Genomic DNA, 16,991 nt, shown 5'->3' with positions numbered 1-16,991 from the left:
TGTCTCAATTGAGGAGGTACATTCCGGATCCATCGCATGTTGTTCAACTAGATGATGTTCAAGTGAGGGATAATTTGACGGTTGATACATCACCTATGCGAATTGAAGATCGAGAGGTGAAGAAGCTTCGTGGTAAAGAGATTGCTTTGGTGAAAGTGATATGGGGTGGAGTCGCCGATGGTAATATCACTTGGGAACTCGAGGATAAGATGAAGGAATCATATCCGGAGTTGTTTGTTTGAGGTAATTTTCGAGGCCGAAAATCTTTTAAGTGGGGGAGAGTTGTAACATCCTATTTTTATTATCATTTTAATTAATTAGGATTATTTGATAATTGGCATTGTTTATGTGTTTATTTAATTATTGTTTGAATAATAATTATTTGATTTTGTGGTAATGTGTTATTTACCTAATTAATGAGTGGTAGAATTTTGTTTGGAATTAGCTAAATGGGCCTAGTTGAGTGAGAAAGAGTATTAGGTGGGTTAAGCCCAAATGAAATAATTAGAGTTAGAAGGTATTTGTGAGTTAACCTAAATTAGATAGAAAGATAGAAAGATAGAAAGAAGAGGAGAGAAGAGAAAAGAGGCAAAAATAGTGGAAGAGACAAGAGAAGAGGATTGTGAGATTCTTGAAGTTAGGAGGAGAAATTCAAGAGGTAAGGGTTTGAATACAAGTTCTTATAGGTTATATGATTGGGTAATGTGTTTTGTTGTGATTATCTCTTCATCTTTGCAATTTCATGGAAAAACATAGAAAGGTTAGGTTTTTATGAACATATGCATAAATTGATGGATTGAAATGTGCTTAGTTGATGTTTGGTGTTGGTATGATGTTATAAGACCCGTAATATGTGTTGTATTTGTGTGTATATCATGTATTCTGTGGTTGTTCGAAATATGCAACGTTTGCCAACATGATTGGGTTAAGTTTGGGGAATTTTGAGTGAGTTTCGTATGCTGTTTTTGGGTTTTGGGGTTTCTGAAAATCGCCAGTCGCGCCGCGATCCCTTGCACGCGCCGCGAAACTCTTGGCAGAAATTTGTGCGCGCCGCGATCCCTTGTACGCGCCGCGAACCCTGTTTTACAGCACTTTTTCTAAACTTTGAAAGGCCATAACTTTTAATCCAAAACTCCGTTTTATGTGCCGTTCGAAGCGTTAGAAAGCTATTGTGATATTCTATATGATAGTATAGGATCTAATTGCACATGATTGATAAATTGTGACGTTATCATATGGAATAATGTGTAATTATCTTATGTGTAATATGTTAGTATATGATGTATATCCAGTGTTGGAACACTTTGTGTAGATGTAAACATGATGTGTGTGATTGGATAGGTGATGGTTGTTATGCCTTGTTGAATGTGTTAAATTGTGTTGTGAATGTTGTGTACAATTGGTGAATAATTCATAGAGTTGGATTATGGTGTTATGCGGTGAGTTAAGATTGACGAGATAATCTTAATTGCATAATTTGTTGGTATTTGTACATACATTCATAGCATGGTCGGCTTTATTGTGGAAGCGGTGAAACTTGGGTTCACATGGTAAGAGACGTTGATCCTTAATTGGAAATAGGCGTAGAAGACGTGATCCTTAATTGGAGATAGGCGTATTGGCTTTGATCTTGTCCGGATCGGAAGCGTGGCTTGGATTCTAAACATTGAATCGGAAAGCGGTGAAACATTGGATTCACATTGGGTACCACATGCATTGAGTCACATTGTTGCATTTCGAGTCACATTGTGTGTTATGTGATTGCCTTGTATACATGTGATTTGTTTTGGAATAATGATTAATACGTGATATGTGAATTGCCTACTTGAGAAGTGTGATGAATAGTGAAATGTATGCTTGTTTATGTTTACATTTCCCATTATTATGTTTTCTATAAGAAGTTGAATTCTCACCCTTCTGTTTGAATGTTATCCTTCGTTGGTAACGTGCAGGTTCCGACGAGTAGTAGCTTGTCCGAGGATTTAGCCGAGGAGCTCCTGAGTTTGTTATTGGATTAGGTAGCGAGTCATATGCTCTGATCATGTAACACTTGGGGGGATTTTATCGTAGTCTTATACTCATGTTTGGATGTTGCTATTTACTATGTTTTGTTGGATATTCGGATATGTTTGTTTGAGATCTCGGATATGTTGATTAAGGCGATGTAGCCAAAATTGTGGATTGGATGTTAATTCGAATTCGGTAGATGAATATAGTATGGGATATATTCATTGAAATTTTAATAGCAATTCAATTGGTTTCCGCAAGCGTTTATGCATATGTATGGAAGTATGAGATTTACATTGTGTTACAAATATGATCTTTGCATATTAAGAATGTTGGATGTTTTGCTTTAGGTTTTCATTTGTGATGAAAATAACATGTGATGCCCTTTTCCTTTATGCATGTTTACTCTGTTAATTATATGATATATTTGGGGTTAGAAAAAGGGGTGTTACACGGGCCGTGCGGCGGCATACAGGCGACAGAGGAGGTCCTAGGGAGAGAGGGTTAGGCATACCCAGTAGGAGTCCGGGTTTATTTTTTTTTTGTATTCGAATTATATATTTCGCACACTATGACTCGGTTTGTATATATTATTTGAATTTTATTTATTATATTAGTATATTGCGTTTATATGTGGTTTGTTTTGTTCGGCTTTTCCGTTTTGTATATATTATACGTTTTGTATATATTTCGTACGGGACTATTAGAAAAAGCAAAAAAATAGAGTTCTGCATAATTCGAAAATGCACTTCCGAATTACACTAAAATCTGAAAAAAAGGTGTTTTCGGAAGTGTATCTCCGAAAACACCCTCCTTTTAGGGTTTTCGGAGATGCATTTTCGAAGTCTGGGAAAAATTTAAAAAAAAATACTTCGAAAATGCATTTCCGAAGTAGGGGTAAACTGAGATTTTCGCTGGGGGTGACCTCATAGGGAGGTGGGTAAAGAAATTTCCTTATTTAAACCATAATTTTTTTAAAAAAAAAATTAGTATAGCATTGATATAAGAAATTACGTATTGAAACCAACTTTTTGTCTTTTATCATTGATAAGTGTGCCTATGATCAATCATGAATTAATTCCGACCACTTGAATGTGCCAAGTACACATGTGATGACACGTACACACTCTTTCTATGATCGTGCTAGCATGTTAAATTTTGGTAACATGATAAATCATGTCTATAGACTCATGCATGGTTTGTCACGTCAAGTTTCATGTTTAGACTCATGCTTGGTTTGTCATGTCTAGACTCATACATGTGTGTGTTATATGTTGAATACTCTCTTCTTTTTATCCTAGATTGGTGATTCATGATTGGTGATGATTCTACCTCATTCTTCCACGTTTACTAGACAAACAAAAGCAACTCAACAAGAGTTGTGTAATTGGTTTGGATATTGAAAATAGTATAAACTCACATTAAATGTATTTTAAGAATTATTGGTACACCTTAGGTGCCACATATGGGGTTGGCATGTGCAAGGCTCCATGCATATTATTCAATCAATGCGTAATTTAATGGCAAATTATCAATATTGTTAGGTTGAAAAATTTGTTTTCTAATTGAATTCATTGTAATTGTGTGCATGAGTTTTAGATATTTGTTGTCACTTCATTAACATATCAAAAAGAAAGTAAAGTACTAGGTAACATGTACTTTATGATTGGTGATTGATGTTTGATGAAGTATGTTAGTGAAATTATGAGAATTGAGAAATGTGGTGAATTGATACTTGATTAAAGATTAAAGATGATTATGAATGGTATAAACTCTAGATTAAATGACTATTAATGAATGTGTGGTTGTGAATTATTAGTTTGAAATGATTGTAAATGATGTTGGAGGTGAACTTATATGATTTGGAATCACTTAGATGAAATTGATATGTTTGGAGATGTTTTGAGAATAAAATTCTACAATTCATATTTAGGACACTTTTCAAATGTTTTGCTGGGTGATCATGAGGAGCATCTATATTAGATCAAGAGCAACATATAAGTTAAAGAGACACTATAAATTCATCCAAAATCTCAAGGTCATAGGTGTATGGGTTCTCACTTATAAAGGGTTCTACTTCCACTTTTTTAAACAATGTGGGACTTCCAACTCACACTTGTATAACAATAATCTCCCTCTTAAGTGTGAGTCCATCTATTATGTTTTCCCTTAATCGAAAGTTCTTTCATCCACATACACTTGTACCGTCGTTGTGGGTATACTACAACAGAACACGCTGCCTAACCACAAGCATGCAATGAAGACTTTCGATACAAGGGTCGTTCCCTTAATTGAACCATCGACTCTGGTACCACTGTTGCGTCATCACGAGAAGCATTCACATTGGGTCAAGAGCAACGCACAAGTGAAAGAGACACCACAAATTCATCCAAAATCTTAAGGTGATAGGGGTATAAGTTGTCTCACTTATAAAGTGCTCAACCTTCACTTTTCTAAGCAATGTTGGATTTCCAACTTACACTTGTATCACAATAATATTCCCCTTAAGTGTGAGTCCATCCATTATGTTCTCCCTCAATCGGAAGCTCTTTCATCCACATACACTTGTACCGTCGTTGTGGGTACTACAACGGAACACGCCACCTGACCACAATCATGTCATGAAGACTTTCTATACAAGGAGTCAGTCCCTTAATTGAACCACCGGCTCTGATATCATTGTTGGATCATCATGAGGAGTATTCACATTGGGTCAAGAGCAATATCAAAGTGAAAGAGACAACACAAATTCATCCAAAACCTTAAAGTGAGATGTATGAGTCATCTGTCAAGTCAAGTTTCTCCATGATGAATATGTTTTGATGAAGACAAATCTCTTAGTGTCAAGAAGGCAAAGATAAAGTTCAAAGATAAAGCATCATGTTCAAATTCAAGCAATTACATGTCAAAGTTAAAGCATCATGATTTAAGGATTTGGATTCAAGCTATTGCATTTCAAGAAGGTATAATGATAATATTTACCTTCACTAAAGTCTTAGATGGTCAAGTAATCAAACACTCATTGCATATCTTATCGATGCCCATAACATAAAAGTCTTTGGCAAATTTATCAAGTTTTCCTCTGTGCAATCGATTGCTGCATTGGTGCAATCGATTGCCTAAATATACTTAGCAGATTTTTTTATCTTATTTGTGCAATCGGTTGCTGCATTGGTGCAATCTATTGCTCACTAAAGCATTTTTAAAAAATATAGTTGTTGGCCCTTTGCAACAAATTTCTATTTTTGTGCAATAGATTGCACCCGGTCCGAATTTGAAAAATCATTAGCTTTTTCAACACATTTTCATGCACCACTTCATGGAACCATTTCATTTCAACTTGACATTTGTTCATGGAATTTTCACATAGCTTTACCATGTTTCCTAAAGGTGTTATACACTTATAAATACATAAATTTTTAAATTCAAAATCACATCTTCCAATCAAACTTTTGCATTTTCATAAATTCACATTTCAAACACTTAACCTTCATTCAAGGAATTTTCTGCATAATTTTCATATCATTCTTAATAGAAAATTCTTGAGCATTCTATACTTTTGTGTTTGTGAATTATTGTTATTGAAAGGGAAGATCAATTATTTTGATATATCACTCAAAGTGATAATTGTTCCATAAACTTAAATATTCAAAAACTCTTGTTGTATCACATCTTATTTTTCCAAGATTGTTGGAATTAAGATTGTGTATAGTGTAGTCCTTGTTTTTCTAGGATTGTTGGAAACAAGAGAGTAGAAAGGAAATGATTGTTTTCTTGTTTTTCTTGTTTGGTTTGTTCCTTGCTATCCATGATTGTTGGAAGCAAGAGGTTGAAAGTGAGAGGATTATTCTCATTCAACTTAGTGGTTGATCACAAGAGGATTGTTCTTGTTGATCTTGTTAGTCTTGCATAAGTCCTAACAATAGTCAACTCTCTTTCCTGTTGAAAGGGGACTGAAGTACTCACGGACTGTGAGGGAAACCAGTATACATCATGTGTTATTTATTTTTTCTGCACGTTATTGCTTTCATAACCTCATTATAAACCAGAAAAAATGATTCCATCTTCATTAAAAATTGATAAATTTTTAAATAACCTAATTCACCCCCCCTTTTTAGACACACTCTCAAACTTACATCATCTCACTTATAAAGTGTTCAACCTCCATTTTTCTAAGCAATGTGAGACTTCTAGCTCACACTTATATCACAATATATTTCGCATATAATATTTTCTACAACAATCATTGAAGAGTGACAAGCGTATCTTCTTTGTAATTTCTTCATAACTTTCTTTATACCTATTGTTCTAAGATAAAACTTGAAGTAATAAAACTTAGAAACATTTGTATGAAATGGGCTCTAGAATATTTTGACTTTGTTAAATTTAGATTGAAATATTTTAGTTATATATTATAGTTAGTGATTAAGACTATGTTCGAGGGATTGAAATATTTTAATAAGAGCGAGATAGAATGTTTCATGAAGCTAAGATCCCATAAATGGATAGTTAGAAAATGGATGGTTTTAGTTAAAGAATCCGATGATAAATTAGTTCTCATTCTATGTCATTCTTATTTTTTCGAGATAATGGGTATTCACACAAAACTTTCACCTTAGTCAAAAATAAACTGAGATATGACGTCAAGACTTGTCATAACTAAAAAAAACATATTTTTTAAATTTTTAATATAATCGAAACAAAAAACAACTCAAAACACACTTCGAATCTCAATTGTTACTTTTATATTTTTATTTCTGGTATAAATTCCATAGTCTCCAAATACTAATGTCTATAAATTTAAAATATCATATCATTAAAAAATGCTAATTTTGTTGCCACCTCATCCTTTTTAGAAGGATAAATATCAACAAAAGATTAAAGTAAAGGAATTTGAAATTAAACAATAAAGTCCATAAAAAATAGAAGGATAAATATCAACAAAAGATTAAAGTAAAGGAATTTGAAATTAAACAATAAAGTCCATAAAAAATGATTGAAACTAAAACCATGTTAAACTCATATTACATAATCATATCAATATCAATAGTCCTATAAATCTAAAGTACTTTCTTGTACTAACAAATGTCCACATTATATACTTCTCCTAACATATCAAAATTATTTGTTGGACCTATTAAATTATTAGTTGAAAATGCCAAATAAATTTGAACAACAATTAATGATATACCGTTGAGGTTAACATCATGTCCAAGTCAATCAATACTTGAAAGCATAAACATGGCTGTTTTTTTCATTGTATAGTGCCATTTTGCCTATTTCTTTCCATTGTGAAATTTCCCCCTCAAATTTTTAAGAGATTACTCATCACTCGAGGAAGAAAAAAGGAGAACCTTACCATTTATAAAGTGATCTAAACTTTTAAGTTAACACGGATCCAAAAAGTTCCTTGTGTTATCTATGTGATTTTTCTAAACAAAATCAAATTATTTGCAAAAAGAATAGTGATTTGTCTCAAAATTTTGTTGTTTAGTAGGTGGCAAAACAGACAGTATTTGTTGGCTTATTTTTTTAACTTATTTTAAAAAATGAATTGATATATATTGTTAGTGTACATTTTTTTTATATTATTGATATATCGGTCATAACTATTAGATATGATTAACGAAAAAATAAAACAATCAATTAACAATTGTTTATTAGTGATTGTCGCTGAACTTGGTAGAGAGGACCACAATCGATCCCCGCAATTACGATCAAAAGATGACTAAACTCATTTGATGTTAGAAGTGACCCTCGAATCGGACTATACCGGTGGTAATAAACCAAAAAGAAAATCAAACATATGTAAAAATGTAACGTTTAATAGTATATTTTGTTTTACCCGAATGAATTCATATATTAGAATTAAATAAAATTAATATTTTAAATATATTTATTTTCAGTGAGTACTATTCAACAATGAGACGACCAAGAAAATAATTGGATGACCTATTGCTAAATCACCTTAAAAAAATATATATAACTCCCCAAATTTCCTTTTAAGTGTTATTTTTTATTTTTTACACATATTCAAAAAAGTTAATAAACATTGTTATTTTTTAAATAATTATTATTTTTATCTAAATTATTCTTAATTTTTTATTAATTTATTTAATTTTTTCTCTATAATAAATAATTAAGATGATGTTGATAAAATTACATTCAACATTATTTTGAAATAACACTTGAAAAGAATTTTTTTTAAATGACATGAAAAATAAAATATATTAAAAGAGTTTTAAAAGAAATGAAAAATTGGACTTAACCACCTAAATTGATTTGCATCGTCTCATTATTCGACCAACTTAAATGAGACAAGTCTAAAATAGGCCAAAATTTTCAGTTTGCCACCTCTACTCAAATAATAGAGTTATCAAAATAAAAGACCAAATTCATTTTCCTATCCAACTTCTATGATTAATTAGTTCAGAAAAAAAAAACCCTAACAAAATACTCATAAACACATATTTTTCAAACCCACTCTCTTTTATTGATTAAAAAAAGATATAGATTTCTTCAAATTTATATACAACACATATCATTTAAATAAAATTTAACATATAAAAAAGAAGGTAAATTTTTTTATGAATCTCATCTTTTTTATGAATTAGATTTTCATTATAGCATTTTTTAAATTTATTGAGTTTTATTATAGTTTTTTTATATCTATTAATATTAATAAAAAAATTGAACTTTTTAAAATTTTGGATCATACGTTATAGAATTTATTACTTCATTATACCATCGACCCTGATTATTGAACAACTTTCTTTACCTCCAATAACAAAGCATTTTCATACCACACATCTGCGTACAAAAATTAAAATATTATTATTAAAATAAAATGTGTTTACGTGCTTTCGAATATTTATATATATAATAAAAAATTAATAATTAAATTTTATAAAAAAATTAAACATAAATTAATTTAAAAAATTAAATTTATAAAAATTAAAAAGTTAATCGCTAAACTACTCTTAATTAGTTCAACATTAATTTAGTAGTGATAATTGCTTGTCTCATTTACCTTATGTGTTTCTATTTTGTAATTTTATCAACATGATGAAATAAAACTTTAAACAAGAGGAAAAAGTTTGATGCATTTTTAAAAGTAGAGCACATTATTTCTCCTGCCAATGCCATGCATGAACACTTGCCCTCAATCAACCGTCCAATACAAAGTGGATGCTCATTATTGTCTCCTTTACCTTATGATAAGATATCTATCATTTTTCACATACACAATTTTGTTTTCGTTTTCTATACATTAATCTTATTTGAAATAAATACATTTTTAGTTGAAATAAATTTCTTTAGTTTGTTGCATTATGGGATGATTGACATATCATATTATATTATATATAAAGAAAGGCTCAAATTTCACAAATATATTAGACCCAACTATAATTTTTAGAATTTGAATTGAATACAATTCAATATTAAAAAAGACTTATAAATAAAAATTACTCATATTTATTAACATATTTATTAACATATTTACGTAAATTACAGTTTTATATGCTATTTTGACCAATTCATAAAACTAGTTTAACTCATTCATCTTTCTTTTTATCGCTTCACAAAACAAAACAAAAAATATTTATTTATTTTGTATTAGTTCTGAGTCAGGACTGGAGGGATGACAGAAGAGGAAAGACAACGGGGAATCGGTTTCTGTAAAAATGCAAGACTTGAATTTTACTAAAATTAATTCTAAAATTTCCATATAATCATAAAATTGAGCCACACTCAAGCTTATTTGATTGTAAAATACAAAATACTTGGTTGATAGATTTTATCATTATTGCTCTTGAAATTAAAAGGAGTTTTACAAGTTTGACAAGAGAAAAAGCTAGACAAAATGAAGATAAAGAAATGTTAGAAGTTACCAACCTTATTATATTTTGTGTATAGTTTTTGGTAACCTTTTTGGATGATACTTTATATTAGTGCTCTAAAAAGATAGAGTTCTATTGAGAGAAAAAAGGGTAATACATTTTGTGGTCCAAATGGACAATCCTAGAAGTGTTGTCTATCCACTATATATATATTCAAGCTATCATTCTTGGTTGAAGCACACATTTTCTTATACTTCTCATACCACACATAAACCAAAAACAACTATATCTAAAAAATGTTTACATTTTCTGATCATGAGATGGTCTTGATCTTTGGTCTCTTAGGTAACATTGTGTCATTCTTGGTGTTCTTAGCTCCATTGTAAGTCCTATCTCAAACAAATTTTTTTAAAAAAAAAAATCATTTTTTGTTGTATGAATGCTAGAAATAACTTATAGTTGTTACTTTTTTCTTCTTGTAGGCCAACCTTTTATTCAATTTACAAGAAAAAATCATCCGAAGGGTTTCAATCAATTCCATATGTGGTTGCACTTCTTAGTGCATTATTGTTGCTATACTATGGCTTTCTAAAAACCAATGCTCTTTTGATTATCACAATCAATTGTATTGGATGTGTTATAGAAGGTGCTTACCTACTCATGTTCATCATATATGCTCCCAAGAAACTCAAGGTAAAACAATTATGATTGCTCTAAAACAGACTGCATGTAATATGTAATATCTAAGGTCGTCTTTGACGACATGTAAGATGGGTTATTACAGAAGATTTAAAATTCTACACGTTTAAATTATGGTAAAAAGGATCTTATTATAAGTTGTTTGTCACGCTTAAACCATGACAAAATAAGATGCTTATTTGATTTGTCACACTTAAATCGTAATTAATCTATGCAGAGTCTCTGAAAATTTAAAACGACCTTGAAGGCATGTTTGATGTCATATCAACTTGATAGTGATACGATACTAATACAAGTGATAACTGTCATTTATTTTATAACTTCAAATTATTATTATTATAATATCTACGTGTCAATATAGTGTTGCATATGATGTTTTGATGAATTGCAGATATCAACTTTGATTATGATACTTGTGGCTGACATTGGAGGCTTTGGCATGACAATGATAATCACTTTCTTTGTTGTGAAGAGATCCTTTCGTGTTCATGCTGTTGGTTTGATTTGTGCCATTTTTAACATTGCTGTCTTTGCTGCTCCTCTAAGCATAATGGTACTTGCTTTCTCTTTTTTACCATTCATCTTATATAGTTTGATATGTGACTAATCATACTCTTTAACTTTATTTATTTATAATTGAACCCCTGAATTTTCAAAAATATTTAATATATGTCAAAGATAATTTTTTTTTAACACGGGTTCGGGGTTCCTCCGTAAACTTTTAAATAATTTAAATAATTAGTATTTAGGTCCACGAACTTAAGGACTAAATTACAAATTTTTTACAATATTTGGGACTAAAAAATATTTAATTAAAACTTGCATATTTAATTATATATATATATATATATATATATATATATATATATATATATATATATATATATATATAAATTATTTTTTGTATTTTTAATTAACAATATTTAATTAAATGCAGAGGAAGGTGATTAAAACAAGAAGTGTGGAGTTCATGCCATTTTCTTTGTCATTGTTTCTTACTCTATGTGCCACCATGTGGTTTTTCTATGGACTCTTTGACAAAGATAACTACATTATGGTGAGTATATAAATATTTAATTTATTCATCCTATTAATTAATTAATATGCTTGAAATCAAACTAATTAATTAATTATTTTATTTTTTGTAATTTTCAGATGCCAAATATTTTGGGATTTCTATTTGGAATCTCTCAAATGATCTTATACCTCATATACAAGAATGCTAAGAAAAAAGATGAAGCTAATTCAACTGAGAAGCAAGAACATGGTGTTGGTGATGATGGCAATAAACAGAATTTCATTTCAGTGGTGGAAATGAAAGAGAATATAGTTTGATGTTTCATTGTATATTATAGTTTAATTAGGATGAATGAAAAATGATGAATAATAACATGTCTCTTAATTATGACATATAGTTATTATGTTCTATGTTATACTTGAGACTATGGGCCTATGGCTTGCTTTGTTTATGTAATAATAGAGTAATTATTAGTTCTAGTTTTTATGTCATCACCATGAGTTTATGGTTTGTGCTATTATCTTATTTTGCTAATGAAACATTCCCTTAAGTTTTAGTGTAGCAAATAAATATATTATTCCAACATATAATAGATTTTTTAGCACATGCTTAAGTATTTAAAATAATAAATAGTGCAATGATTTTAATGTATAATAAACATACAAAATTATAATTTTACTTACAAAGGGCTTTTAGCACAAACATATAAGGGAATTTGGATTTGGATGAGATGAACTTTCTTTTCTAATTTAACTAAATGTTCAAAGTTAAAATTCAGCTTGAAAATGTACCACAACAATGATATCTAAAAATAAATGGACTTAAGTAAAATTGATCAATCTGTCAATCACTAAAAGCTAATTCACACGACGAGTACACAGACGGTTTGTTTATCTAGTTCGATGAACTGATTTATTCTGAAGGAAAGAATATTTCTCAAATTTAATATATTTCAAGAGTTGTCACAGGAGATTACAAAATATTTACAAGTGAATAGCTTTTCAAATTTTCAAGAACATCTCATATTTTCTAACCAAGTGTTTCTCAATATCTCAAACTCTAAATATATGAATCATACAAACTCAAGATATTTAGAATAATTTCTCAATCATCTTAGATGACTCCAAAAGTCTTCCAATTCTTATAACAATGAGTCATAATAATCTCTTCCTTTGCCTTTCTAATTTTCTTTCTAGAAAACTCTCCAATGACACTTATATGCCACTTATACAAAAAAGGGATGGAAAGCGTGTTTTAAACGTTTCAGGAAAATACAACGCATTTCTCTAAAATGTGTTGCGTTTTTGAAAAAAAGCATGAGCACATTGAGTTTCCCCAAAACGTATAACATTCTCTCAAACAAATATTTGAGATTTTTGAGTCAATCTCTATAATTCCTCACCGTGATGCTAAAATCAATGGTGATGTCAATTTACCCATCAACAACTTTTGTCGATGGTGGATGACAAACTATTTTACAGAGTTGTGCTTGGGCATTCTCTACATTTGATAGGGAGAAGGAGGCCCCATTGGACAACGATCTTCAAGTGGTGACGACTACTATCTGTGTCACTTAAGTCACGTGGAAGGGAATTGTTGTCACGATGAAGATGATGCTGCTTCCTAGGCAACACTTAAGCTCTTGACGGTAGCAAATTGACCTCGACGAGGGCATCCCCGTGACATCGACAGAGTGATCGTGTTGCAAAACCTCTAACTACATTGCAATCTCAGTTGGAATCTTCTTCTTATTTTATTTTATTCGAGGGAACTTCATGTTTTGTTGCTGCAAAAGGTTGGAAATGTTCAACATAAGCTTATTAGTATTTTGTGCGTCTAACAAAGCTTGGAGATATTGAAGAAGGTGGAAAGGTCAGAGAACTAAAACATGAGGTTGTGGTGAAGGGAGCAAATCATGAGGTTAGGGTATTTTGGATCTGTGAAAGAGGAAATGGATAAGTCTCTTGAATTGATGGTTAAAGAATCATAGAAGAAGCATGGAGATCTTCAATGGCGACAAAAAAACTAGTTGACCGTTGTCCAGGGTAATATGAATAGATGATCGTAAATTGGTGGTGGTGCTACGAGTATAACCAATCATCGAATAAGCAACAAAGCAGTTACAGTTGATCAGAGTTGCAATAGAGAACATTTGTGCAGACAAAACTAAAGAAATTTGAGAAAATCAAAGTGAAACTCAAGAGAATCAGAAGACAATTCTCATATGTACTGAAATAGGAAATCAATGATATGTTGATGACGACCACCATGGTGAGACTTCTAGTGTGGTGGATATGGTTATTCAGCAATAAAAATGGATAACTATAAAAGGTTAGGACCCGAAAGCGTAAGTTAGTGTATGAATGAGGAGGATTTTTGTAAGTATAAGTAAAAGTGTATCTGAGTGTGTCTCAGAGTCACTCATAATGAAGAAACATTTATCGTTGTCCCTAATTTGTCTAACGTGTAGCACAAAAAACTATTGAATGCATATCTACAATCTAGATGAAAAGATATGCATGCTTTTATACAGAGCTTCTAAACAAAGGTCCACCTAATCGTTAATGATTGATGCACTCTTATTCTTTCTAAATTAAACCAATGGATTGAGCTATTTTCATGAGCATTGACCAAATCAAATCATAAACCAATACAAACTACCATATAACATATTTTCAAACATTCTCTTATTATTCTTAATAGACAAATTAAATTAACATATAATTATATTTTCACAATCTAAAGTATTTCAATCATAGTTTAAATATTTATTTTAATAAAACCCATGGTAATGATATATATACTATAGTAACTAACTAGCAAAGCACCATAGTGAGAAATTTGGAAAATTTGAGGGTTATTTTGAATTGACCTATTCATCCCTTTACTATATATACATCGAAAAACACAAATTAGGGTTCTCTCGCGAGTTCTGCACCAGGTAGCGAAAATGGTGTCTCTGAAGCTGCAGAAGAGGCTTTCTGCAAGCGTGCTCAAATGCGGAAGAGGAAAAGTCTGGCTTGATCCCAATGAATGCAATGAGATCTCCATGGCCAATTCTCGTTCGTATCTATCTCTCTTCACTCTCACTTTGATTGTTTACTCCATTTTCAAATGCAATTTCTAGTTTTTAGGGTTTTGTTTTCTACATTGGATTCGTAGTTTTATTTTTGTGATTTTGGATTCTTCAATAGGAAATTTTACCTTTAACTAACTAACTCAATGCCATTCGCAAACCCTAGAAATTAGTGTTGTTAATTATAGATTGCTGAAAATTAGGTTTTTTTTCTTCGAATTCTAGTGTGCTATAGTGCTTATATGCTTATTTGACAGGATTTTGTATTAAAACGAGTTTGGTGCGACTCGGCTATGGTCGGTCGGTGTTGTTGTCAATTGCAGATGGCGGAAAATAGTGTTTGTTTAAATTCTGCTACGCAACATTGCTATAGTGCTGCAATTTGACAGCATCTGTGGCTTTTTTTTTATGGAATTTCGGGTGTATGACATGAGTCATGTGATTACATTCAATTAATATGTTTTTACTAGCTTCATTTGTGTAACATGACAACATTTTTTACTTAATAGCAAATTGCGTAACAATGTCGATTTGTTCAAATTCTGCTATGCTTGTAGCACAATAGCGCCTATGTAGTCGCTATTAACATAAGTGACTATGTGGTAGCTTCTACTGGACAATATTTAGTACTAAGTAATGTATCGTGGGAGAATGGGGATTTGTGTAAATTATGTTTTGCTATAGCTGCTATGTGACAACAGTGCAAGAAAGAATAAAGTAGTAAAGATGGATATGTATATGGATTGCTTGCTTTCAGTTTATCGAAAGCATTGTTGGCTATTGTTATTTTCGATTGTCTTTGCAACTAATGTATGCATCAACTCACTCACTTTTTGTTGAAAAAATGATCTGACCCAACTTCTTTTTTAATTAATTGACTTGAGCTTCCGACTATTTTTCTCTTGTTTATCGTTTCCATTTGAATATTTATTGAATTTTAGATTATACTTGATTTTGTAAGATTTGCGATGTGTTTCTAACATCTCTTAAATATACCTGAATTTCTGAAGTCAATGCTTGAATTGAAATTTCTTGAACAAAGGTTAAGAAACATTGGAAGTGGGAAACCAGCATTAAGATGTGTTGTGTCTATTCTGTTCTGTTATAAACTGTCTGATTGAGTGCAAATCTTTTGCAATATAAGCACTGCTAAGCTTGGAGGGTTTTTGTTTGCAGGACAAAATATTAGGAAGTTGGTTAAGGATGGTTTTATCATTAGGAAGCCAACCAAGATTCACTCCCGCTCACGTGCTCGCAGGATGAAGGAAGCCAAAAGGAAGGGACGTCACTCAGGATATGGTATTCTTTTTTGTTCATTCCCAACTTCAAATGAATCAGTACTTTATTTGATAAGATGCCATGTATAAGATATCAAAAAACTTATACATAGTTACAAACTACACCTCGGTCATGGAGAATACTGTTATATTGTGTTTCATTAATAATGTTAGGTAAGCGCAAGGGTACAAGAGAGGCTAGGCTTCCTACCAAAATTCTTTGGATGAGGAGGATGCGTGTACTAAGACGATTGCTTAGAAAGTACAGGGAGGCGAAGAAAATTGACAAACACATGTACCATGATATGTACATGAAGGTGAAGGGTAATGTTTTCAAGAACAAGAGAGTCTTGATGGAGAGCATCCACAAGTCCAAGGCCGAGAAGGCAAGAGAGAAGACTTTGTCTGATCAGTTCGAGGCAAAACGTGCAAAGAACAAGGCAAGCAGGGAAAGGAAGCTCGCTAGGCGTGAGGAGCGATTCGCTCAAGTGAGTAGTTCAGTAATGTTTTGACAATTTATAAACTTGCATTTGATATCATGAATTGCGACTTTCATTGTATATTAGTTGTTGCTTGCTATAAATATTGACACTAACACACTCGATAAAATGTTCAGGGTCCCGGTGAAAAGCAACCAGCACCTACTGCTCCAGCTGCCGCAACACCCCAGCCTGCTCAAGCGCCAAAGAAAACCAAGAAGTGAGCAGTGGCATACACAGAAATTCAAAGGAAACTGGCACTGTCATAATCCAGTAGTCTGCTAAAATTGCGTGAAGTGCTAACTATCCTCGGTTTTTTTGTTGGTTTAGATTTTGTTTTACAAGTATGAACTTATTTATTGCTAACTCTATATTATACCTATTTGTTCGATTGTGTTTTACAAATGGTTTTAAGATTCACAATACTTGCAGAAGGTTGTGTTATTTCAGCCTTAGAAGTTTTAAGACCTCTTTGGTTGGTGATTTACCAACTTGCCTTTATTGAAGGAGGCTGATGAAAAATAAACACTAATTTTCTGGATGAATTAAACACAAGCAGTTGCATTTAATGGACCTCCTTGCTCCCACTTGTGG

The 16,991-nt window shown here is 31.5% G+C and overlaps 2 protein-coding genes across 2 annotated transcripts; both read left to right on the top strand.

Moving 5' to 3' along the window:
- Positions 1-10,072: 10,072 nt before the first annotated feature.
- LOC131611132 (bidirectional sugar transporter NEC1-like) lies at positions 10,073-12,085 on the top strand. The gene is made up of 5 exons (XM_058883238.1): positions 10,073-10,230; positions 10,331-10,541; positions 10,939-11,100; positions 11,485-11,604; positions 11,703-12,085. The coding sequence occupies exons 1-5, from the start codon at positions 10,145-10,147 to the stop codon at positions 11,880-11,882; spliced, it is 759 nt and encodes a 252-aa protein (XP_058739221.1). The 5' UTR covers positions 10,073-10,144; the 3' UTR covers positions 11,883-12,085.
- Positions 12,086-14,469: 2,384 nt separating this feature from the next.
- Positions 14,470-16,831, top strand: LOC131608757 (large ribosomal subunit protein eL19y-like). The gene is made up of 4 exons (XM_058880287.1): positions 14,470-14,627; positions 15,818-15,940; positions 16,093-16,406; positions 16,535-16,831. The coding sequence occupies exons 1-4, from the start codon at positions 14,516-14,518 to the stop codon at positions 16,619-16,621; spliced, it is 636 nt and encodes a 211-aa protein (XP_058736270.1). The 5' UTR covers positions 14,470-14,515; the 3' UTR covers positions 16,622-16,831.
- The last annotated feature ends 160 nt before the right edge of the window (positions 16,832-16,991 follow it).

The sequence above is a fragment of the Vicia villosa genome, linkage group LG6 (assembly GCF_029867415.1).
Source record: "Vicia villosa cultivar HV-30 ecotype Madison, WI linkage group LG6, Vvil1.0, whole genome shotgun sequence".
Taxonomy (NCBI): Eukaryota; Viridiplantae; Streptophyta; class Magnoliopsida; order Fabales; family Fabaceae; genus Vicia; species Vicia villosa.
This window is presented reverse-complemented; position numbering and strand designations above follow the sequence as displayed.